Source organism: Anoplolepis gracilipes, chromosome 1 (genome assembly GCF_047496725.1).
Source record: "Anoplolepis gracilipes chromosome 1, ASM4749672v1, whole genome shotgun sequence".
In the NCBI taxonomy this organism is placed as follows: Eukaryota; Metazoa; Arthropoda; class Insecta; order Hymenoptera; family Formicidae; genus Anoplolepis; species Anoplolepis gracilipes.
In genome coordinates, this window is record NC_132970.1 from 21,302,027 (window position 1) to 21,328,150 (window position 26,124).

At 30.7% G+C, this 26,124-nt stretch overlaps 2 protein-coding genes across 10 annotated transcripts in view; one reads left to right on the plus strand and one right to left on the minus strand.

Moving 5' to 3' along the window:
* Positions 1-26,124, plus strand: part of Hrb27c (Heterogeneous nuclear ribonucleoprotein at 27C) — a 64,090-nt gene that overhangs the window by 20,777 nt on the left and 17,189 nt on the right. For 2 of the 5 annotated variants that reach the window (XM_072897125.1, XM_072897150.1), the window contains one exon: positions 11,751-12,190. The exons of 1 other annotated variant lie outside the window; for it this stretch is intronic. In XM_072897125.1, coding sequence (XP_072753226.1) covers positions 11,751-11,887 — 137 coding nt within the window. In that variant the 3' untranslated portion in view covers positions 11,888-12,190. Of the gene's footprint in view, positions 1-11,750; positions 12,191-16,636; positions 16,828-18,468; positions 19,639-26,124 lie in introns of those variants that run through there. 2 more of the 5 variants (XM_072897136.1, XM_072897144.1) reach the window with 2 other exon arrangements.
* The window catches only part of LOC140668235 (uncharacterized), a 29,325-nt gene continuing 23,938 nt past the window's right edge, over positions 20,738-26,124 (minus strand). For 3 of the 5 annotated variants that reach the window (XM_072897093.1, XM_072897073.1, XM_072897083.1), the window contains exons 11-14: positions 24,749-24,844; positions 24,152-24,386; positions 23,698-23,838; positions 20,738-22,979 (exon numbers count right to left, since the gene is read on the minus strand). In XM_072897093.1, the coding sequence (XP_072753194.1) occupies positions 22,894-22,979; positions 23,698-23,838; positions 24,152-24,386; positions 24,749-24,844 (558 nt within the window). In that variant the 3' untranslated portion in view covers positions 20,738-22,893. Of the gene's footprint in view, positions 22,980-23,697; positions 24,028-24,151; positions 24,387-24,748; positions 24,845-26,124 lie in introns of those variants that run through there. The other 2 variants (XM_072897103.1, XM_072897112.1) reach the window with 2 other exon arrangements.

Consider the following 26,124-nt stretch of genomic DNA (forward strand, 5'->3'; position numbering starts at 1 on the left):
GTCTAGAAACATTTTGCACAATAAGGAAAATTTATGCTTGCGATGAATATGCTGCCGAAAAAAAAAAAAAAAAATATTCCATCAGTCTATTCCGCTGCAGTATCGGTATCAAAATTATTCTCGACTAACTTGTGCTGCAGACAATACGGTAATAATTATATTTCGCCTTTTGGCCAACAAAACTTGGCATATCTATAACACAACAGCAAGTATATAAGTATATATAAGTATATAAGTTTTTTTAATAAAGATATTAAACTGATATAAAATTAAATTTATTATAAATAAAGTAATATCAAAAATGTTGGATCTCTAGTCGCAATTTTGGACGACACGTTTCAAACGTTGTGCAACCACATTGTCGAGTTTCATTATTTATATTTTAAGCTATACAATTAAACTTTACATTAAAATTAAAATTATTATTTAAGGAGAGATCAGTCACTTTGCGGGAGTGGTAAGAAGGGAGAAGATGTCTATGCTTAGGTTAGGTGAGATAATTTTTTTTGTGTTAGGTCCATGTATAGATCTTATCTTTAAAATTAAATTTCTCAGACACTAAGTGTCAAACCACTTGAAATTTAAACATTCTATTCAGCATTATTCTGTTAATAATGTTTGGCAAAAATTGTGTATGATTCTGACTATTTTGATACAACTGACCAACCTCCTTAAATAGGTTTTATTATTTAAATAAACTTATATATAATAATTATTAAAAACCAAAGAAGACTTATTAAAAAATGAATCTTTTTTTTTTGTTGTTTAAAAAGTGTTTTTATCTGTTTTTTTTTTCTGATTATTACATTATCGGTTTTTGGCGAATTTATCTTGTTTTTATCTTGTTTTAACAAGAATTGTTGTGTAAAAATATTTATGAATTTAGAAAAAGCTTTAAATTTCTCCCTGTAAAAGTTTTTAAAAATATTTTAAAGCTTTTATGTTTAAAATAAAATTTGTATTTAATTATGCTAAAGGCTTAAAAATAATCGATATATACATATATATAAATATACATATAAGATTCTTATGAGATGTGAAGTCGGACATCCTTTAAACAACACTTAGATGTACGTTCCAGGCCAAAGCGCATGGTCTCTGTTTAAATCTTTTTTTTGCATGAAAAAAAAAAAAAAAAAAAAACCAAAACAGCTGCGAACTGAAAAACAGGATAGGATAAAAAGAGAGGAAGGAAGGATGTAGAAGCTTGAAGAGAGAAAGAGAGAGAGAAAAAGAAAGAGAGAAAGAGAGAGAGAGAAAGAGAGAGAGCGAACGAGAGAAAGAGAGAGAGGGAGAGAAAGAGAGTGTGAGGATTAAAAAACACGAAAGATATTTGAGAGCATAATTTTTTTCGCACTTGTATTAATGATAATGATTAATGAATGATGAATAATCAACATAGAGATTATGTTGACAAGAACACTATTTACATGCTACGATATATACTCTATCATGTATCTATATATATTCATTACGACATATGTGTATGTACACGCACTCGTATGTCAGTTCGTGTAAATGTATACCTTTAAAAATATATGCGTATTTCGGTAGGGGTCATAAGTATTTTTTTAAAGGTATGTACATTGTATGCACGATTATTTGTGCACGCGTATGTTCGACATATACATATATGTATATCACACACATACACAAACATACACAGGTGCGTACATATATATAATATCTTGATACATACACACAGTCACCACATACCAAATACATACACTATATTTTTCTTTTCGTTTGTTGAAAAGAAGAATAGACGAAATGTTACTGCTGTTGTCGGAGTAATGTTGGTTGCAAGAATATTTCTCGTCAATCGTTGTAGAAATAAGGTTTAGGCTATTCGACGACGCGTTATACGATCAATAATATGGATCGATAATATGCATAAATCGAGACTGATGCTTTCAACTTGCTTAATCGTAGACGATTATCCTTGTTTAATTATGGAGATACAAGATAGGCAGGTCAGGATGTATTTGAAATTGAGATTTTAGTGACTGTATGCGTAGGATAATATGCATATATAATAGAAGAATAGGCAAATATAGAGAAGGAATTATCGATCTTTTGTTAGGAAAGTTGGATCCACACATCTGTCGTCTTTTCTATATCTTTACACCATGAATCGCGTCCAAGATATTTCTTGCAACTGAGACTACTGAAGTTTGAGGTAGAAGGAACGGTGACATAATTATATTTGGAAATAACAATCGATACAATTGCCATTGTCCATTATAAACATTATTTGTTTTGGCATATCTCGTGATATTACTTGACACGTCACATTTGCGATCGCGTCACGTAAACCGCGAAAAGAGATAGGTAGATATATATACGTATATATATCTCCCAATCGATCTGTCAGGGTGTATTTTAAGCAAAACTCGAAAATAAATTCCTTGAGAACCAGTCGGAAAGTCTTAGTAACATGCAGTTAATCCGTTCTCTTAAGTAAGCCAGTCTCTAAGTCACTTGGGACCCGAAAAGAAACACTTTCTTGTTTAAGTACTAGTTAATTAATTAATAGTAACTCTTAGAGGTATCACAGGGCCGAGTGGGAGTATCACGTGTAACACAATATTCGATTCCGTTTGAATGAATAAATAATTAAGTCTGGCACACATGTTTGCTTACGTAACATTGCCAGAACGTATAACAATAGCTCGATGTAAAGCATACATAAACTAGTTGTAATTCGTAACTTTACTAATTGACGAAAGAACTGACTGCGCGACGAGGGTTTCATATAATTATTGGATTTATATTTAATTAGACTTTGGTTATATTATATATATACTATATGAACTTATTCGAGGATAGAGATATAATACGTGTAAATTTTATTCTATGATATATAATCGTCAAAAATGTGCGATGTAATGCATTTTACAGCTTAATAAGAGAGAGGATAAACGAAAACTTGTGTGAATCAATAGTTCATCTTTCGTATAGAATGTCATGTTAGATGGTACGTTCAATCAGTAATTAGATTATGGAAACTTAATTAAGGAACTAATGGCTAATTAAATGACCAATCGTGATTATATGTACGCGAACAAGAGTCCTATATTATCATACAATGGTTGGCAACTCTTTAAATCTTTAAAACTACTATATCTTTAAAATACTTGTATATTTTCATAATAATGTAATGACGTTCTCTAAAATAAATTTTATACACATAATATATATTTATTTTGATTTTATTATAAAACATTTTTTCAAATTTGTTTTATTTAATTTTACAGATACACTTTGGAAAAGTGCCTGATTCAATTTTTTTTTCAGGAATTGTGTTATTCCAAAACTTTGGAATTGCACAACTTTGCAGTTAAACATTTACGGCGAAAGTTGTAACAAAGTTTTTGTCAGAGAAATAATAAATATCATATATATGTATAAAGGCCTATGCGCAGATGTTGCATAAACAATTTTTTAAATTTAAATCTTCAGATTATTGAAAATCATTAATTTTAAATTCCTTAGCGTTCTAAACTTTTCGGGAAACTCAATTATGTGAATAAAATTTTATATTCTTTATGCATGTATTAACATTAATTTCGACGTATTGTTCTCGTTTGCATTAACGTTGCATAGACTTTTAAATTAACGAACTATTTGTGATGCAAGTGATGCAAACGTTTATCAAAATATCTTCGTAGTATTTTATTTTTATTTACGAATAAATTGAATTACGTTTATAGATATGTATAATTAATTAATTATTTTTTAGTTTTAATTATTAGTTGTAAAATCTATACATGTTGCCGACCATTTACCTAGCTCGCTAATACGTCGAACCTTTTGCATTTAATGAGAATTCTTTACACTTGTGATTCGGACGCGACGCAAATGTGACATACCATACGGGAAATCGATTACACATATACAGCGTCCTCCTAGATGCTTTTTAAAGTGGCGCATATATGTGAAGATTTATATACAAGCAACGCTTGAAGAACTTTACTGATTAGGATATCGTGTTTTCTCCTATATTGGTGGGGTCGTACACATCATTTACTAAGCAAACAATAGCGGATACATTAAGTCGAACTACACTGACAATGAATATAAATAATATTTACGAATCTGTATGCGCATGTACTAACTAGATAACTGTTCGTATTTTAACGAGTAATATTTAATGTTTGATGTTTTCATCCATTACACACACACATTATATATGTGTGCGTAAATATAGAAAAATAATCAGAATGGAGATGTCGAGTGACCCAGCTAGCCTAGGGTCGGTTGGTGGTTGGAACGCATTTTCGGATATTGTGTAGTGCGCCTTGTGTGCATTTGCTTTTTTTTTTTTATCAAAATTTTAGTTCGTCCAAATTTTTTTCATGTGAAAAACGGTTTGAAAAATTTATCAAATAGGAGAATAGTTGGAATTGTTGTTATCAAAATGGTTCGTATTGCAATCTTCAGGTTTAATTATCGATTACGGTATGATAATTATCTGATAATTGAGGTAGAGAAAGTTCACAGTTTGCTCATTCCAGAATTTTGGTTTCGTCAAAACGACGAGAAACTAGATTTCGCTTGTAAAACTAATATATTAGTTCTTAATTTACGTTTTAACAGGATATACGCTAGAGTTATTTAGTTTAATGCATTATTTCGCTAAGTGAAATACGTCCAACGACCACTGCCCTTCGTGGAGAGACACAAGAGCGGCGGGGCCCTTTCCGTGTCTGGTACTTTTTGAACAGGACTAGTTAGGAGGGTCGCCGCGAAGTGCATAATATGACAAGTAATCAGCGTATTTTATCGAGCTGAATAAAAGAAAATCATTAATAACAATCGTGCGTTTACTGTTTCTTCTCGCGAGTCACGTGCTCGCGCGCTTCAATTCGATTTGGAAATATTGCTGTGACACTTAGGCTTAGGATAAAAAAAGCGGAAAAACAAAACCTTATTAAAAGATAAAAGAAGTGTCAAAGAGAGTACTGCTACAATTATCACTAATTAACTATTAACTATTAACGCGTTAGTACCATTAAAACGAGAGGACGGAAGGATAAGAGAGATAAATAGAGAAAACTGTACTGATGTTATTAATTTCTATTTGTAATTAATTAATTAATTGTCAACAGCCATGGCTTTACTATTTGCTTAATAAAATACTATATTGACAGCTTCTTGAGGCTACGGAGTAATAAGGCGCGTGTGACGGGAGAGCGTAGCTTAGATTTAATAAGGTGGGCGTGTTTAACGTTAACTAAGACCGATGAGAGTGAGAAATTATAATTGGTATCGTTATGCTGGGTAAAAATCCTGTACAGCCAAATGCTGCGTAAGTATCGTGTGAGATGAGAGATGGGTGCAGTAAAGATCTGGACTCGGTTAGGTAGATAAATAGACGTATATAAGACGATCTGGAATAAGACTGGGAATTAATTAACACACATCCTCGGAATAATTAATTAGGGAAGCTGGCTGTAAGGTCACAAACGACTGTTCGCGTTTATTGTTATTAATAGTTAATGAGCTATCTCTAATGTCTTACGGTCTAGTTTACTCGATAAATGGACAAAAAAAGTTGTTTAAATAAACTCGTTACCTCCGCCTAAGGATGATAGCTATTACGAAAAAGCAATCGTAAGGTTAATTGAGTAAGGTCGAAATCACGTTAAAATAATACGAGGATAGAAAATACACACCGAAAGTGCTACACACAGATTTATTTTTTTTTCGGATGATGTAAGCGAGATAGTTACGGAGATAAGATAAATGCGAAGAAAATTTTATTCCTCAATTAACGATTAATTTGACGTACAATTAATTACTTTTTTTTTCGAGTGCGGTTCTCGACATTGCATCACGTTGGGATTGACGGTAACTTCAAATATTTAGCTGGAACATTGGAAAATAAATAAGTTTTTGAATATTTAAAAGCAAGCATTAAAGCAAATACTAAAAATAAATTGCTCTAGCGTGAAACAAAGTTAACCGCTTATTTTCGTTCTCTCATATCGATACAAATATTATTTCGATAGCATGGGCTCTTTTCGAAATCGTGTCTTAAAATCGTGACGGTACCGGTCGTTGTGTGCTCCCTTAACGGAGGTGCGACGACGTTAGGCGTCGCGATCAGGGGTGGCAGAAGACAGATGGAATGAAAGATGAATGAATGAAACTTGTGGAAACTTGGGCGAGATGTCATAGGAGTAAACCTCACAGATATAATTATTGATTAAGGAATAAGTTGTGTACAAATGTATTATAAATTAACGATTATATATCTCAGAGTACCTTAACGCAGAAAGGAAAAAAATAATTAATGAAACTCACTTGACTCGTTTTAATTATCATAAATACAATATTATATATATAGAGGCCCATCGCCCCGCTTCTTTCGACTGCGTGGGCGAGGGAGAGTACGGCGCATATAGGGTCAATAATTAAGGTATCGATTATTATCTAATTAATTAATTAAACTCGTAACTCTCGAAATAAGGCCGTTGTAGACAAGTATTAAAATAGGGAAAGTGAAATATTTTTAATGAAACAACAAATGCCAACCATTGTGTTCTCATGAGAATCATAATTATTCCATAATTCTTAAGTAAAAAAGGAAAGCGTATCTAAGTCGTTGATTATATAAGTCGTTGTAATTTAATTCTTTTGTTAGAGAGCAAGATGATGGGAGAAAGTAAAAGGGAATATATGATAAATTACAGGCAGAACGAATTACGAATGAAACGAATAATTGTGTGCGTGAAACGAAAGAATGTTAGAGTGACTGATGGGATTTGAAAGATTATGAATTGGTAAGTGCGATGACCGAGCGACTGATGAGCGATGGATTGGAGGAATCGAATAAATTCGTCTTTTTTTAAAGAGTTTTTGACAGGAAAATTTATTAAAAAATTAATATATATCGAATAATTTAATGAGATCTATTAATTGATATTATGTCACTATCAATTATTATTTTTGTATTTTTATTACAAAATTTAGTGAATCTTTTCATTAATTAAAATCTTCTCAAATAAAAAAATTGAAAATTGTAATTACAAACTTGAATTTCATGTCAATTATTTAAATTAATAATGAAAATAATGCATAGTTTACAATTTTTGAGAAAGAGTTTATTGCAACAATACAAAATTTAAAAAAGACGTATAAATTTAATTTTTCAATAGAAAGGTTGATATAAAAGAATTATAGGGAGAGAAAGATCGAGCAAAAGAGGCTGTATGATTGCACGAATGATTACGAGATGACGAGTCAGCATAAGCGTAAATATTCGACAACCAAACGACAGACATATACAGTTGTTTCACATATGCAGAAGTTTTATTTTAATTTCCTCAGACAAATATTTCGAAAAATATGGAAGATATAAAAAAACTTTTCAGGCAACAATTATTTAGCTTGAAGGGAGACATAAGATGGTATACCATTAGTTTGACCTTGTGTAGCGACGCCAAGATCGGGGTAAGGTCACCTTGAATTTTTCAAGCAAAACATCATTTTTTATGGCGTATTTTTATTAATTTTATCTATTTTGAGTCGCTTTGAACGATTTTATCAAATTTTTTATGGTAAGATATAACCCTTATCGAATTGTTATTATCGAATAGAAGTCTCGATAGGAGTTTTACGAAGATGATATAAAGCGAAACATAAAATAATAAGATTTTTACTAAAAAGTTAAATAAGTTAATGTATCCAGTATTGAATACTGAAAGAGAAAATAATTTAATGTCTATATCATCAGCGTGTAAATATGTTTATACTGGGAAGTACTTTTGCCAAAATCGAAATACCACAACGGACGGTGAGAAAGCATCCCTTAAGAAGCTTACATCGTACAAAGAAATTGAATGCCATTAGGAGAGTCTACGAAGGTGAATCGAAAGCGTCAATGGCACGCGATGTCAGAGGAAAGTACGAAACTTTCAAGACCTTTGTGTTTTCTTTGACAAAAAGAGAACATAAGACACAAAAGAGAAAAGGAGAAAACAGCGGAAGATTCAGCAATGCGATCATTGTTGTCATTCTTATCACCGTGAAAAACTTTCGCCTGAAACCTAAAAGCAAAATAAACTTTGTCAACTTTGTCTTACCCAAGATTCGGGACGAGGCGGAATTGATTGACTTAAGATTATAACAAAATAAACTTTGCATAATGAATGATCGCAACGGACGGCGGAAAAGCGAGCACTAATGCCGTAAACAAACTCGTTAAGAGGGTTCACGAAGATCAACCCAAAGCATCGATCACGCGGGATATCGGAGTCTCGGAATTCACTTTGCGAGAGTGGTATAAAACAAAACGCAAAATAATAAGATTTTTACTGAAGAAAAAAAATTGAATAAGTTAATGTACCTATATATCATCGAATAACTGAAAGAGAAAATAACTTAATGTCTCTACCATCGATATCACGTAAATATGTCCACACTAGGAAGTACTTTCAAAACGGAAATACCGCAAAAAAAATGGATACCATTAGGCAAAAGTACTAAAACGTTCTTTCACAGAGAAGATATCTCATCTTTCCTTCGATTCGAGTTCGGTTGATATACTTAGAAGTCGGTGGCGAGAAAAGTATCATTGACCCGATGGTTCCTTTCTTTTTTCGGTCACTTTCATTTCACCCCTTTAATCTGTCTATAGGTACCATCAAAGGTCAAATTAATGGTACGATTTTATGCCCTCTTCAAGTCAAATAATTTTTCTCTGAAACCTTTTTCTATATCCTTATTTTCTTATCCTTATTTTTCGAGATATTTGCCTGGGGAAATTAAAATCAAACATTCTGTGTACATGTGTGTGTGTGTATATATAAATATATATTTATATACACACACTGAGAGTGACGCTCACACACACTTTCTAGTAATACAGGAGCATAGATTGTACGGGGTACAAGTGGCGCGCGACCACGCGCGTTCAGGTTTAAGGTTTGCCAAATCTTACTAAGTAAAAATCCACGCGAAACAGAGTAAAGTTTATTAAGCTGCATTACGTATAGTATGTAGAAAGTATTTGCATTAAAGGAAAAAAAAACATAGCTAAAAACCGTTAGTGCTTATTAAAACGAAGATGTGATGAAGAGTGCCGGCGCAATATTTCCAAATCGACGCCCCTCGAACCTGCCGTTCGTCGGAAGGAATCCTCTTCCAATCTCGAACGAATCCGCGTATAAAAGAGAAAAAAAGATTCCGATCACCAATCAAATAAAAAGAGATCCTCGATCATTATTGCATTTCTCTCGCGATCGTATCTTTGTGTCTCTATTTTTTTTTTTTTTTTTTTTTTTTTTTTTTCCGTTACGTATCTTTTTGTCGATAGGACATTTCGTAGGTTCGTAGAGGGCATGTGCGTGACGTTAGTCGTCAAGAGAGGGACAAGGAACGGTTGTCAAATCGAATTCGACTGTGTCGGGACGCTAGCGTTCTGTGTACACAGGCAAGAACATGGCGAGAGCGAAGAAACGGAGGAAAAGAGAGATAGATTGGTGGGAGAGAGAATTACGAGTGTAATTAAAAAGTAATTAAGGATCGTTATCTAATTTTAGCGATGTTATCTCTGACTCGATCAGTGAGGGGGAGACGGCGGAGGATTGATGTGGACAAGAGGGAATTTTTAGAGTACACAATCTTAATTAATTTTAACTATTTCTTGCGAATCTTCATACGCCATCGTATTCAGTGATATACGATCTATAGATATTGTAGACATATGAGCGGCAAAAATATTGAATGCGGATGACTTAATTAGGATGGTAGTGGAAAGAATACGTTATGTGATGTAACAATAAAATCAGAGTAAACGAGTTATTAAGTGAATCGTATCAAAATAGATCAAACATGAGTAGGAATGTGAAATGTCAAGAGAAATGTGTAGAAATGTTGACGTTGAAACAGATACTACTTTGAAAAGTAGATCACATCGATGACTGGTATAGGTTAGATTCGGGTTAGGGATAAAAAGGGGTTAGGGGTAAAAGGATCGATGAGAACATTCGGAGGAATTGAAGGTCGAATGATTAGATGAAAAAGTGCGAATCAAAGATAGGAATACGTACTCGAGGGAAAGAAAGTGTGCGAGAAAAACATGCGCATTTGTCTCTTTTTACGACTGCGGCGAATCTTTCATGTAGTTTCGACAGAAAGATATCAATTAGGTTGATGTAATCATTAAAGGTTTCATAGGGTGATTTCAGAGAACGGGAAGGTTGATGTCGACTCATTTCGCTGATTTCCTCTCGTTGTTGCCTTCTGTTTTTGACACATACCGATACACTTGCCGAGAAAAATTAAGAAACAAATAAATTACTTACGAATTGTTTAATATATTTATTCATTTGCATATGTAACTGATTGTATCAAGTACGAGACGTATGCACTTTTTATTTTACATGAGACATATTTCTCGTACTACGATCAATTAATTGCATATATAATTGAGCAAATAACATGTACATAATAATTCCTAAGTAACTGTTTCGTTTTTTGATTTTTTTTTCGGTAAATAAGTACAAATAAACACAAACACATACCTCATACATAAGACGAACACATGTTTTTATCACACCCTATATATCATACGAGTACGTCATACACCATAAGCTCTTACTTCCTCCTCCCACTCTCGACGACACATAAAATAACAGTACTATTATGATAGTTACTGTATACAACTTATTATTACCGCTATTACTATTACGACTATTACAACCTACTACTTATATTATTATTATTATGATTATTATTACTGCTATTATTATTACTATTATTATTATTCTTCATTAAATACACACACATATAAATATATATATATATATATTAATATGCTTAATGGTGTTTCTAGTGGATTAATTGATTTAATTGATACTTAAGATATATTAATAATATTAATATAATACGATATACAATATTATATATATATATATAATATACATAAATCTATATACATATATAATGATATAATGATAATAAGTTGATATGCTGATTATTATAATATAATATAGAGAAAAGAATGGATCATTATTCGTAAAAATACACACTGGTATAGAGATTATGAAAAATGAATTAAATAGAAAATGATATTGATGAAAAAAAAGTTCTATTTTATAAATCGAATTAATTTTGATCCCTTCACTTAAATTAGATCGCACCTTACGTAATTACTATATAATTATTAATTATTAATTATTTTCCTACTATGCGCCTGAAAAACTTAAAACACTGCACAGCATAAATTTTAATTTTCAGTGGCGATTATATATAGAATATATTTGGAGTTATTATCGCAGGACGCTGTGTGTGAGGGCTAGTGCAACGATTAGACTGAATAAATTTTCTTTCTTAAAGGGACCCCCTACTGTGACAGTCCGAAAGACAGTTTTTAGATGCGGATCATAAAAAAACTAAGCAACGTATTAAATTGCAGTTTTGTATTTCATTTTAGAACATTACAAACTAAAACATTTTTCTAAACGGTGTACCCGATTTCTCAATCTCTATTGATCCGATTCCAATCTGATTTTGCACGCATCTTTGTTATTATATTCTTGAAGCATTAACGGACGATTTTGTTAAATTTTTTTTTTTTTACGAAAATTATAAACAAACTAGTGACAAAATTTTTCGCGAAAATCGGCATTTTTTTCAAAACTTTGTTATTCAGTCAATTTTTAAAAAATTAAAAAATGGCTCTCTTAATGTTTAACAATTGAAGTATAATTAATGGAAACAATTTGGATTTTTGGTTTCAGATAATCCAAAATTGAGTTGTCAGGTACACCGTTTGGCCTTTAGTAAAAAGAACCCATCAATTTGGAATTGTTTTAAGTTGGAGTCATTTATAACAATTCTTTTCTTAATTATGACAATTGTTTTTTATAGTTTGTAATGTTCTAAAAATGAGAAATACACAGCTGCAATTTAATATGTTGCTTAGCTTTTTTATGATCTGCATCTAAAAGTTAGCTGTTTTTTCGGACCGTCACAGTAGAGGGGGTGGGTTCCCTTAATCTTTTTTTTAAAGAAACAGATTATTAATGTGCGAATGACAGCAAGCATGGGAGAGCGCGGGAGAAAAGAGATTATACGAGTTTGCTTAGAATCTTAATTATACGGCGATGATATATCTGTTCGCCGATCAATTTCGTCGATTGTTCCGGATCGGTGCATTCGACACTGATATATGAGGTGACCTTCTACTTTCTTTTTGCCGCTTCTGTTTTGCAATTACCTCATGCATTGTGATTTCCACTGTGCATACGTAATCGTGCGCGCAATCAAAAAGTCACTCTTAATATTGTACAGAGGATATTTGATTAAAAATATGATACATATCTCTATGACAATTTGACATAAATTTTTAGCACGTGCCTTCTAAATTAAAAAAAAAAAATTATGTATTGATATCGCGACAATTTTCGTATGCATGGTGTTTCTATTATTAACGTGAATAAAATTATAGAGGTGGTCCACTGTTAAAAAATGTCAAATATTTTTTTTTTTTTTTTTTGAGATTTTTTTTGAGATGCTGACGGTATCGGAAACGGTGGAGAGAAGTTTTAAATTGGTGCAGTGTTTTATGCGCGTCCCAAAATATATCTCACCATGTTCTCTCGAATCTGAGACATGCAATTTTATAGTGAAAATAGCTACTATCCTGTAAATAATTTGTCTTACTAACGAGAATTTCTTTCACATTTTTTAAATTGCAATATTTTTTTTGCATTTTTCAAATTGCAGAAAGTCTCAATTTCGAGTTGGCTTGGTATTGACATGTGGATGTCAGTACTTTTTTCGTATATTTATAATTAAAACTGATTATTTTACATACAGGAAATTTGAAGTTACGTAAATGAAGTAAATTTTTAGTTTTTTTAACTTTATAATATAAAGATTTCATTTTAATCTTTAGTGCTGACATGACCATAAATCGAAGCTTAATAATAATAATAGCTCTCTAAGTATACCGTAAAAATTAACCCATTAACCGGGCAGGTAATTAAAACATTTATCTGACATCCGTAATTTTAATATATGTGTAATTTTCATACATTAGAATATATAGTTTCATATTAGTTTTGTATTAGTATATAGATATAACTTATACGTATATATAGATGTAGATATACGTATGTAGATGACAGTCTAAAGACCGTCTAAAAATGCATCGATATCAAAATGGCACGAAGTTAATTTCAGTTAAGTAAAATAAATTTTTCGATAATACGATGTATTATCTAGAAATTTATAATCTGCAAATTATTTGCTACAATAACAATTTGTATATTATATCGCGTGGTGCATTTAAATTACCTTCGCGTCATGATAATATACTTAAATAATAATTTTAGATAAGACTTAGACTAATAATGAATATATAATATATAGTATAGCGTAATTTATATAAAAAGAAAAACTCGGTTAAAGGGTTAAATTAGGAGCTTCGAGAGACCGTGTTCAGCCACTTGGACTAAGACCGTTCTCAAAGAGAAAAATACCCAAATCTCTCTCCCCTTTAATTCCTTTTCTCTTATTTCGTACTACCCTCGACTGTTGCGAATCTCACTCGGTGTTTCTCAAGTGAGGAAGTGCCACTTGAGAGAGAAAAGTGCATTTCCAGAGATGAAACGAGCTTTAACGATCTCTCCTTCCTTTTTCCTCCGCAGACGTTCTCCCGATCCCCAAATTCAAAAACATCGAAACCGGAAGTCCGACCTTCATTCCCAACGGAGACGCAGCCCCGGGTCCCCAACGGTTTTCCTTGACCCAGCACACGAATTACCATCCTTATAGACGTTAAAAAAATGCCGATGTCATCTGAACGGCCGAGAGAAACGCACAAGAAAAATAATAAGTTTCATAAGTGCGCGAATGACAAGAAAGAGAGGAAGAGTGATAGAGAGCGAGAGAATGGATGCAAATAACGCGTGTAATTTCCGGCCGGAATTTCTACGTCACGGGTATTACATATATCCGTAGTTTTGATTATATATTACGATTTGTTAATTTTATAGAACGGTGACTTTTTTCAACTCGTGTCCAGCAATCGAGATTAACGCGCAGTAAGATTACTGAGTAAGGATTATTAAATTAACTTGGAATGAATGCGCTCGCGCGGTTTATACAGTAAGATTAGCTAAGCCACCGTGTAATGTTAGCTGTACGATTTCATTATTAAGCTAACATTAAATTTTATCACTTAACCTTTAGAGTGTAGTAGCTTTTTTAGTAAGTCCTAAGATGTGTATCGCTTTTTTTTTTATAGATATACATGTGTTACTTTTAATCGTGATAATGTCTTTATAAATGTCTTAAGAAATTAATAGTTAAAAAATAATTTAAAAGTATATAATATATAAGTTATTTAAAAAGATAAAAACGTAAGGTGTATCCATTTAACGCTTTTTAATTGCAAATATTATAAGTTAGCAAATTTACGACTAATATATCGTGAATATTTATTGCAATATCTGACGAAAGAAAAGTAAAAAAACTCGACTTGTTAATTATATAATTATTTGTATTATTCTTAATATATGTAATTATATATTTACATATATGGAGAATGATAGATTCTCTTATTTCTAATATAAAATTTAAGTTTTTTATTCTCTTCTCAGAAAGAAGATTGAAGTTAGATAGACTATCATGAGCACACAAGCTATCAATTGAATGAGTTATTAAATAAGATATTTTAATTGCACGTTTCACACCACTTTATTAAATTTGAGAAAGTTCTTCAGATTTAATGACTTCTAGTCGAGATATTTTTGTACATGCGAAGATGTCATCTTTAATATAGGTGAAATTGAGTTGGAAAGCGTTAAAAGGAGATCGATAAATCGCCGACGTGGTGATGGTGCTCCGGTTTTGTGCCTGCGCCCCACTGTGAACGGAAAGGTCGGTGTGCGACCCAGTTGACCCGTTTTCGGGCGTTCCTTTTTTGCAAATTAGTCGAAGCACGAAGTCGTCGCGCGATTCAAAAATCGTTCAAAAGTTCCTATGAGTCAACCGCTGTGATGCACGCTCGGATCTCTCGGATCCAGCAAGAAGATGTATGTAAAACTACTTTCGAGACTCTAGATGATCGGTGAGATTAGTCTGTTTGTTCTCGAATTCAAATTATTCCCCGCAAAATTCTATCCGTTCCACCTAACCATCCATTCATCCATCCATTCTGCGGCCCGGATCGTTTCATGAGAGATATATACCCCAAATAGTTATCCCACACATAATACTACCACGACTACGTTTTCAGTCTGCTTCCTTCTGATTTCACTTTAATTCACCCTGAATGAAATTCGCTTCGATGACTTTAATTTTCTACCTTCCTTTTTTTTCGTTCTGTGTTTTTATTCTGTTGCCTCTTATTTTATTTTATTTGCCTTTTTTTTATTTGATGCATATATGATTGTAGAAGAGTGATTTTGGAGTATATTTCACTATATAAAATTTGACAATAAATATTTATAAGTAAAAAGAAATATATCTCTAATAAAAAGAAATAATATTTTAATTAATTTTTTTTGGTTTGCACATTTTTTTATTTATTATCTTACCTAATTTTGTTGCGAACGAATAATTTCTAACATTAAAAAAAAATTTATTATGAAAATTGGTTCATAGTATGTTCAAAAATCCGCGGTATATTGTCAACTTATAAAATATAGCTTTACATATTGAAGTTAAGTGCAATCTATTCTTCTCATATTTTAATTCTGAAAAATACATAAAAAATATATGTTTGAAGTTTTTCATCTAACTTTATATCATGGATCATACTTTTTGCTTGTTAATTTGATCAATTTCACTACATTCTATCTTCTTAATTTTTTTAATAATATTGTTTTTTAAATTAATTTTTCCAATTAGAAATGTCTTTATAATTACAATAAACTGTTATTAGTAACAAGATATAAATTTATATATCAAATAATAAATTGTCTCTATCCATTATCTATTAAATCTTACAATTAGAGTTGTGGAAGCCTTTTAAGGGCGATTGTTTTGATTGCTTTTTCCATTCTCTTCTCTAAATCGACTTTGCTTTTTTGCAAATTTAATTCTTCAATTTCAACTCTTTGCAATTTTATATATCACATTAAGAATATTATTGTATTTTATTTAAGCACCTGCGATAATCCCATAATTAATGATACATTAATCTCTCTTTTTAATAATAATCTTGAATTAACATGGAAATTGTAAATGTATTTAATCACTTTAACTAATTGTAATAAAAATATTTAATTATATATAATGTAAATTTAAAAAATTTAATGTTATATATATATATATATAACGTTAGATTTTATTATTAATTTTATTAATAATATTTATATATCAAATTTATGTTGGTGACTAATGTAAATTCGCGAAGGGATTAAATGTGCAGATATATGAGAACATTATTTGATTACAATTTATTTTTAATTATTTACGTATTCATGTTACTTCAGATTGCAAAGAGTTAAGCTTCCTTTACTTTCCACGTTCAGTCATCAGATTTCCTATCAAAGATCAGTCTTTTGAGTTATTGTAAAGTAACACGCGCCACTTCTGTACCACCTACTCCGGTTTCGTCCTCTCGCCACGTCCTGGCACGTAGTACTATGTTCTTTTGTGCGATTCTATACAGGATACGGATCTTCAAGCGTTCCTGCTGCACCAGGAACAACGGACAACTACAGTGGTGGGCCCCAAAGGGGGGGTTACACAGGATCTTCGTCCAGCACCAACAATTATCATCCTTATCGTCGCTAGGGGGATAAATAAGACAAAATCAACATAATAAGCTGCAGTTCGAGATCTCTCACCCCTTCTTACTATGTGCATATATACATTTTATATATAACTAACTATACTTATTACAATAAATAGTTTATACTAATGATAGAACTCGTCTAATTTTGTTTTCATTAATCTTCTAATGCACCTCAGGTCTGTGTTAGAGGATTCGTGAAAATAAATCGGTATCCGTTTATTTGTAATACAAGCGCGAATTAAGAATTAAGCGCAATAATAATTGGCAAATAAGATACGATATTACTTGAGCTTATTCGACTTTGATAAAGCGATACATGATGATTGATAGCGAGAAAGAAAAGATGAGAAAAACTGCGGAACTTGCGATGGTGTTAATGGAAAATAAATAGAGAAAGTTTGCGGATAAAAAACCGCAAAGTTGCTCCATCTGTTTTTCGTTTCACGATTATTATGACAAAATGGAAAAAAAAATTTGCGTGAAGTAGACTTAGAGCTAATATTATATTTCATTGATTGGCCACTCACGAGGACATATATCGTGAGACTTTATGTAGAGCGAGCATTATTCTTATTGAAGTTGAAATCACCTTTCTACTGGACTCTTCTTAGATTTCACATGAAATTTATCATCTAATTTTTTGAATAGAATTTTAATAATAATCTTGATAACTTGCATAATTTTTTAAATAAAATTTGAATACTATTTACTTTTATTCAACTTTAATGTCTAATTTTATTATATACATTATATGTGTAATAATCACACAAAGATTACATATAAAATAATATATCTAATAAAATTTGAAAAGTTTTATAAATTATATAATAATTAAAAATTATTATATAATGTAAATATTACATATATCTATACATATATATAGCAATTTATAGATATATATATATGTACTATTACAAATAATAACGATAGCTTTTTTACAAAAGATTAAAATTTTTCCAATAGTGAGATATTTAATTTTATACGTTTGCAATGCATATTTATTGAATACTTCGTAAGAAGTTATCAATGATTTGTGACTAATGACGTAAATTATATAAAAATATTAGTGTTTGATTTATCGATTATTTTTCTCCATTTTGAAATGCGCGCGCACATTTTTCTGCATGTTCGAAATAAGTAATTGACACAATATTCGACATAATATTCGACAGCTAGACATTTGATTTCTACGAATGCAAGCAATCTGAAAGATGGTTTTTGCGAATGCACGTTGACGTGCATGATCGCGGATGCGATGGAGATTGAATGTACATAAATTAGCGCTATGTTGCGAGTAGAAATGTCGATTAGGATAAGGAGGAGTAAGCTAATTTATCATTAGTGAAAATATTGCATAGCAATAAGGAACCAACCGATTGGACAGACGACAAATTTCATTTAGTTTTGTTATAAAAAAGACACGACAACGATAACAGAAATATTTTTTTATTTATAATCCGAATATTCAAGAGTTGTATAACAGTCGTATAATTCAAGAATTTCAGTTTGATTTATTTTTAGCAATTAATTGTAACGACTTTTATTAACTTAAGTCTCTTATGAATCTTTTTACTTTCGTTTGATTTGCGCGAGATTAAATTGTTATTTCAACCTTTCGTGTTTCCTTCTTTTTTTGTCAATTATAATTGCCGCGACGACATTAAAATATAGAACCTAATATTTTTTTTTTTCGATTTCTGTCGTAGGAAGTTTAATTCCTAGACGTCCTGTTCATTTTACTGACTGGATGACGCGAGGCTTGTGGACTTGAGGTAAAAAAAATTTACAGACGCGAGTGACGTTTAACATAGAGCAAAGATGTGCCCCGATCTCGATGTCTTTTTTCCTTTTCTTCTTTTGCAATTCGACTCGCTTTAACATTTCGGCATCCGATATAAGGGAATATTTGAATTCTTTATTACAGTTAAAATTATATTTATGTTAGAAAATTACATTACATACATGTCTCTTATTAACGAGAATGCAGTGATGCATTGATTTATAAAAAAGTTACAGAATTATTTATTTATTATTTATTAATTAATCATTTTTAAGAAGACATTCAACGTACATATAGAAATACAGAGAGATAATCAATCTTTATATGTCACTTTGAAGTTCTACTTGTTCTACGAATTGAGCCGAGATAAATAAAAAATAATTTTTCATACAAAATGAATAAAAGTTTATAATTACTTGAATGCACAGCATAAAAATGTATTCGGATTTACGTTTATTAATCTTTCATCATTAGCTTGTAACTGAAAAAAGAGTCATGACAAAAACGAATACGGGCAGGTTTGTAAAAAGATAGATAAGATTAAAAAGAACGCCAAAACATATTTAATAAAATTGCGATAGCGGAAAGGGATAAGTATAGTGGTTAGATACGGAGATATATATTTATATGCATGTACGGCTGTATCTTATGTTAAAATGTAAGGCTCCGTATATATGTCACGGATGCATCTAAGAGTCGTATTGATTTATATTTCGAAATGCACTTGCGTCCTGGCATCCGTACTTTTTATAATTTTTTTTTCAAAGTTCTTTTAAGGAATTTTGAGAAAAGAAAATTACAACAACGAAAGAAGCGCGAATCAACGCGTATGGTATATGTAATATTTTTAATGATAATACTAGTGTTATTGATTAAGATTAAGTAATTATATGGAGTTATTCAGCGTGGTATGATTGCTGTTGATGGCACCATCTCCATTTTTACTATCCATTCTCGCCTGACGCTGTATTATTGTTTAAAATATTTTGTTACATATTGCGAACCAAGAAGTCAACGACACAAATGCATTCTTTTATAGCATAGAGATAATTAATATTCCGTACGGATTAATAAACGTTCACATTTTTAATAGAAACATTTAAAGAGCGAAGTTAATTATTCAGATTATCTTATCATAATTTATTCCTTTCGAGCTTGATCCTTTTCCCTTTCAGCTTTTTTTTTTTCAGTTTTCTATTCATAATTTAGGAATAAGATATATTTATTTATTATTTTTTTAAAGAAAAAGATATATATATATATAACAATTTTTTGTTTATAATAAATAGGTTAAAAGTTATGTTGATCACGCTCTTAATAGACAGATTGTATATGGAATTTATTATTGTTCAAATTATTAAAAAAAAAAAGTTACACACACACACATACATATAAATATATATATATATATATATGTGTGTGTGTGTGTGTGTAACTTTTTTTTTTAAATAATTTGAACAATAATAAATTCCATATACAATCTGTCTATTAAGAGCGTGATCGACATAACTTTTAACCTATTTATTATAAACAAAAAATTGTTATATACTACTCAATCAGTATTACGACGCTTTTATATTTACATGTCGTCCAATCATCACCGTTATCAATTATTGCCTGTCATCTTCAATCGAGGCATGCTTTCTATCAATTTTACAGCATATCCTCGAGATAGGGATCGCCATAACGAACGAATCTATTGAGATAATTGTTTTACGTATACACTTTCTTTATGTAGGTACATCTTCATTCATTCCGCAGACATTTTTAATAGAATTTGCATCCGATGATGGCCAATTTAATGTTTCGATGTCATGTTGTTCTTTTCATTAGTAAAGACGGTCCGATGTTTTAGATCATTAGACTTCAGTGATTTTTGCTTTGACTTTTCAGCAGATGGTATTAATGCTCTTTGGTAAATTTTAATCATTCATTTAAATGCTCTGTAAATAAAGTTACAAATCCTCTGTTTAAAAAGCAGATTCAGATATGCACTTTTACTGGTATTTCACGTTCCGCTGGAGAAATTTGTTTGCTGAGATAGATCCAGCTCGATTGGTAGTACTTAGGGTCCAAAAAGAGGATTAATCAGAAAAATTATATTCTTTGAATCGCGATTAATATTTTCATACGCCTGAGCCATTGTTTTTTCGATGTATTTTTCTAGGAGAAACGGTTTCTTTATTGTCCTTCGATATTTGTGGTTGGAAGCTTGTAAATGAATTGGAATATTCTCATTAATTGATAAATTAATACCTTTTTTCAATTCAGCTTGTCCATGACGCAGTGATAATGTAGGATTGATAAAAAAACTGTATAATTTGTTTATCCTTTTTTTAATGATTTCCGCGATCTGGCAGCGAGGCATTTGTCTCATACTGTTTTATCACTTGTTTATGATTGCTTTTGACCTTTTTATTTAGTAGCCGCTTCTCGCGACATTTTCTGTTCTTTTGGACGCGCACAAAGGAAGACAGCTTTGACTCTTTTATTGTAAGCGACACTCACCGTTAAATAGGTTGTTCTCGAGAAAAATATGGACAATGACTGGAGTTTCTTTTATAATGCGTAGTAGGAGAAGAACTTCTCAAATTATTTAACTTATAATAAGTCATACAGTAAGTCATAATTTCACAGATTCGAGTTATTTTAGACAATTGTAACAATAATTAATACAACAATACACAGAATATGATGATTTATTACATCAAGACGAGATATGTACATTGTTGTAAAATCGTACTTTCAGAAAGCAGCTTCGCAAGTCCATGATTTTTTTATCAAGCGGTAAGTATTTAGTCTATCTACATTTTATACATTATCTTTATCGCTATTCTTATGCATTATCGCTACTCTTTGTTAATAATTTGTTATAATTTTATTAAGAAATCATAAATACAGAATGCAGATCATAAGTACAGAAAAAATATTTTTATACTTATTTGTAATTGTAATTATTTTCGATCTTCCATTCTATTTTTAATGATATGACTCTTTAATCTTTTAGAATTATATAAGTTAAATATAGTAGAAAAAGAAAAAAAATTTGTGTTTCTTCTCTTTTTCTCTCACTTGAAAATTTATTGTTACGAACTCGATTTTATCGAAAAAATTTTATAATTTTTTTAAATTTATTAAATATGACACGTAATAAAGTTAAACACGTAATGTTATTGCCCGTAGTTAATTAAATATAGCTTTGTAAATTTTGGATATGTGTAGATTGTCTCTCTCGAGAAATGTGCGTGTGATAGTCGCTATCGAGATTTTTTAAATATTTTTTATCGAAATCTAACAATAACTTTGTATCACATCAAAAGCCCTGCAAAATTTATTTTCATACTTATTCTATGCGTTATTATATCTATTCTGAAGAATTCCTACATTCGATTGTTACTTTGATTTTACAATTGTACCGTTTTTTCGATGGCTTTTGTATACTAACTATAATCTTGTTTCTACAAGTACGGAGGCGTACTGCGTTTCTCTATAAGAGAATCACGAGGATAACGGAATTATAATAATTGTCTAAATTAGGATCAGCTTAGGACGGCTTGGTTCCATACGTATATAATTGTTCAAGTATCTCGCGTTTTCTTTAAATATTTTTTTTTACATAATTTATGTCGTATGTGTTTCAAATATCTTCTTCACTGTTAGGTTCTTCATTGTTACATATGTATATATATATATGTGTGTGTGTGTGTGTGTGTGTAATGATATTTAACCTGATAGAATAATTCAGAGAAGTACATCATACTTTGTAGAATGATTTATTCTAGTCAAACTATATCTTCAGTCAATTTTTCATGCAAGATAAATTATGCAATCTGTTTGGTTTGAAAAAGTTACGAGAAAGTAATAATTTGTTATTTATGTGAAAATTTATTTCTATAATTTCTCCGATTTTTTATTCGCATATGTAATTTTCTATCGAAGCACTGACGGATTAATTTTTATCATAACAATGCGTTTTTTTGTTGAGTGTATTAGACTGCATTTTAAATTTCGATTTGGTATATAAAATTTGTCACATAAATTTTGTCAAGTATGATCATAACGTAAAGAAAATTCTGATTGTTTTAAATCAATATGATAATGATATCTGCGTATCATAATTTAATAATCGTATTTCTAGAATTTACGAAACATTTTGTGTATTATTAGTACAAAAGATATTATTTATCATATGTAGTTTTCATCTCTATCATAAATTATGTTTGCCAATTTCAAATTTTTTTACTATAATTTTGGAAATTTCCAACAGCAACAGTTATTACGTGAAAGTTACATTCATTCCTTATATTTTATGTATGTGCAGAATTTACGTGTGAGTTTGGCACTTGTAGATTCATACGATGGAACATTTGTGACATCGTTGACCTTTCGATTTCGCCTTGCTGTCATTTCTCTGTTCCATTTGCTTATGAACGGAATCTGAAATAAATGCAAGAAAACAACTTCCTTTGCAAGAAATTTCATTCAGAAATATTATATTTGTCATTTTTATTGTCTTTGCAAACATCACTGTAATCCATTAGCTTTATAAATGAGAAAAATTTATTTTGCATTTGGTATATATAGGGTAAATCACTAAAGTTTTGTTACAAGCTAATTTTTGAAATTGAATGAGATATAAAATTCTTATTTTCCATCGACTGTTTGGTATCGAAACGGGCATTATAATAAATTTAATTTTTTTAAACGAAGTTGTTAAGGTTATTTCAAAAAACACTTTGCTTTTTTGAATTAACTACAATTATTATATAATTTTTATTGTGCGCAGTCTCTTCACGAGTAAAATAACCACACATAATCAAAGTTATACCAAGATAATATTAAAAAAAAAAAAAATAGTGTAAAACGGCAGAAAATATTCAGTTCTTGTTGCAGTTTTTAAAACAAATGAAATTATTGCTATTCGCAAGTAAACATGCATTCGATCGATACTAAACAGTTGTTGGAAAACAAAAATTTCATAGGTATCTCGTTTAGTTTCAGGAATATTAGCTTGTAACATTTTTAATGAGTCACTCTTTATAGAAAATTTGTTGAAATATAAAATAATAATAAAAAATATTATAATAATAAGATATAGAATAAGAATAAAATATATAATAATACATACATACAATAATAATAAAAAAGAAATTACCAGCAAGTGTTTTCTTATCCACCGCTGACAATGCATCGCAGAGCTCTTTTACTAATTGTACGTCGGGATTTAATCCGGAAGCCCAAATCATTAACATTCGGAATCCGTGCTCTTTATAACTCGAAGAACCTATAATTGGAGCTTTATCGTCCTTTTTATAAAACTGCTCTAGGTGCACTATAGAAGAACATCGAGGCACAAACACATGTGTAAACCGAAATTAATTGTATGATTTTAATCATCTCTTATATTAGTACAATGTGTGTTATTTATATGTTCTTTGATTAATATTTTGCGATTCTTACTTTTGCGCCCCGATTATGGTGAGACCTATGTTTTGATATAATTTTCAAGATAAACGTCGAGAAAAAAAAATTAATGTTTTTATTTTAGAATGGCGTAATGATTCGCGACAAAGAAACTATACTGCACAAAACACAATGCCTTGATTTACCTGTATATTGGTGCTCGATAGCTTTGATCTGTTCAGGAGTGAAAGCCCAGTGAAGAGCTAATTTTTTCCAATCACCGGGTTGCAATTGTTTATAGGCCAATTTCCAGAGAATAGATCGAACATGTTCAGAAAGACGACCGTTGTTGGTGGATATGTTGCTACTGCATGATCCTTCTCTCCATCGCCTTCGCGCTGGAGTCAACTCTCGGACCTCTTTGTCCGAATTCGATATTTCCTAAGATTCGTAGTAAATTTCCATAATTTTTTTGATTAAATCTAATAAACTAAAATGGCGATTGGATTTTTAATATGAATTGATTCTATCTTTTTGAAACATGATATTTGCAACAATATAAAATTTTTCGTACACGAATTTAATAACAAATGTCACAAATACTGGAATTTTTGCACATGAAAAATATTATTTAAATCATGTAGTTTAATTATTATCGAAGCTTCAAGATTTATCGTAAAAATAGGAATTTTAAGCATTAAGTTAGAACGAGCTTTACATAAAAGGCGACAAAATGTATCAAAACGCAAAATAAGAAGACAAAAAATTTTGACGCTAAATGAAATTCTTGTCGGCGTACCTACCGGAGTCGGATAATCCAATCTCGCAGTTTTAATAATCATATCCACAATGGCCGTGAAACTGCCTCTCGCTGCAATATAAAGTGGCGTTCGACCGCTCTGTAAATGTCAAGATAAACTTTGCTTTAACTTTATTATCAAATTTTCGATAGGCCATCAATCCGGCACCCCTATCGTGTTAACTTCAGTGAGATTAAGATAAAGTGTTCGAAGCTTTTCTACAAATAGCACGAATCAATTTCCCGTACCATGTGTAATATTGTTGACAATTCGTGTCGTATAAGTCCGATAAACCTTTCGCCAAAATAAATTAAGATCATAATTAGGATTAAGTGAGATTAAGTGTGTATTATAAGCGTATTATTATATTAATAGCTTTACACACACACACACACACACACACACACACACACACACACACACACACACACACACACACACACACACACACACACACACACACACACACACACACACACACACACACACACACACACACACACACACACACACACACACACACACACACACACACACACACACACACACACACACACACACACACACACACACACACACACACACACACATAATAGAGATCATATTTTTTATAATGTATTTTTATGAAAAAATAAATCTTATTATCTCCGTTTTCATTAACGAAGAAATAAACGAGTGCATGAAGGAAATTTATTTTTTCAAAAAATTTCGTATTATTATTAAAATTATGAGTATATTAGTTTCTATTTATTCATTTTATATGTGTCATATATAAGTACTTTTATAATCAATTCATAACGTAACAATATTATTTGATTGATATAACGTTATTCATTTATATGAAATAACGATAATTACGTTGTTTACATGAAATAATAATAATTTGTTATATTACTATTTTGATTAGATTTCAAGTATTGTAATGTCGGAAGTTAATATTAAAGTGGATCTATTGATTACAAACTGAATAATATTGATTGTTACATTGTTGATATAATAATATACAAGCAGTATTTACTTTGTTAATTTATGATAATATTTTAATGTTATTTTGATTTACGTAGATTTAATTATAAATATTCTTCTTAATTAGCTTATATTGGCATCCGTGAACTCTTCTTTCACATTTCGCAAAATATAATTTTATTTGTTAAGCGTGAATAATTAATTTATGTAAGCAAGATTTAATTGCTTAGCGACTGATTTGTGTTTAATATTATTCGAGCATATTGCGAACTTCGAATTTATATCATTTATCCGCAATTGTTTAATGGTGGATTTGTTTAATAATGAAAATAATAATGTCTATAAATAATTTAGTCAAGCGTTGATAATATGTTTAAAACATAAACGGATTGAGTTAATTATATCTTCAAAGG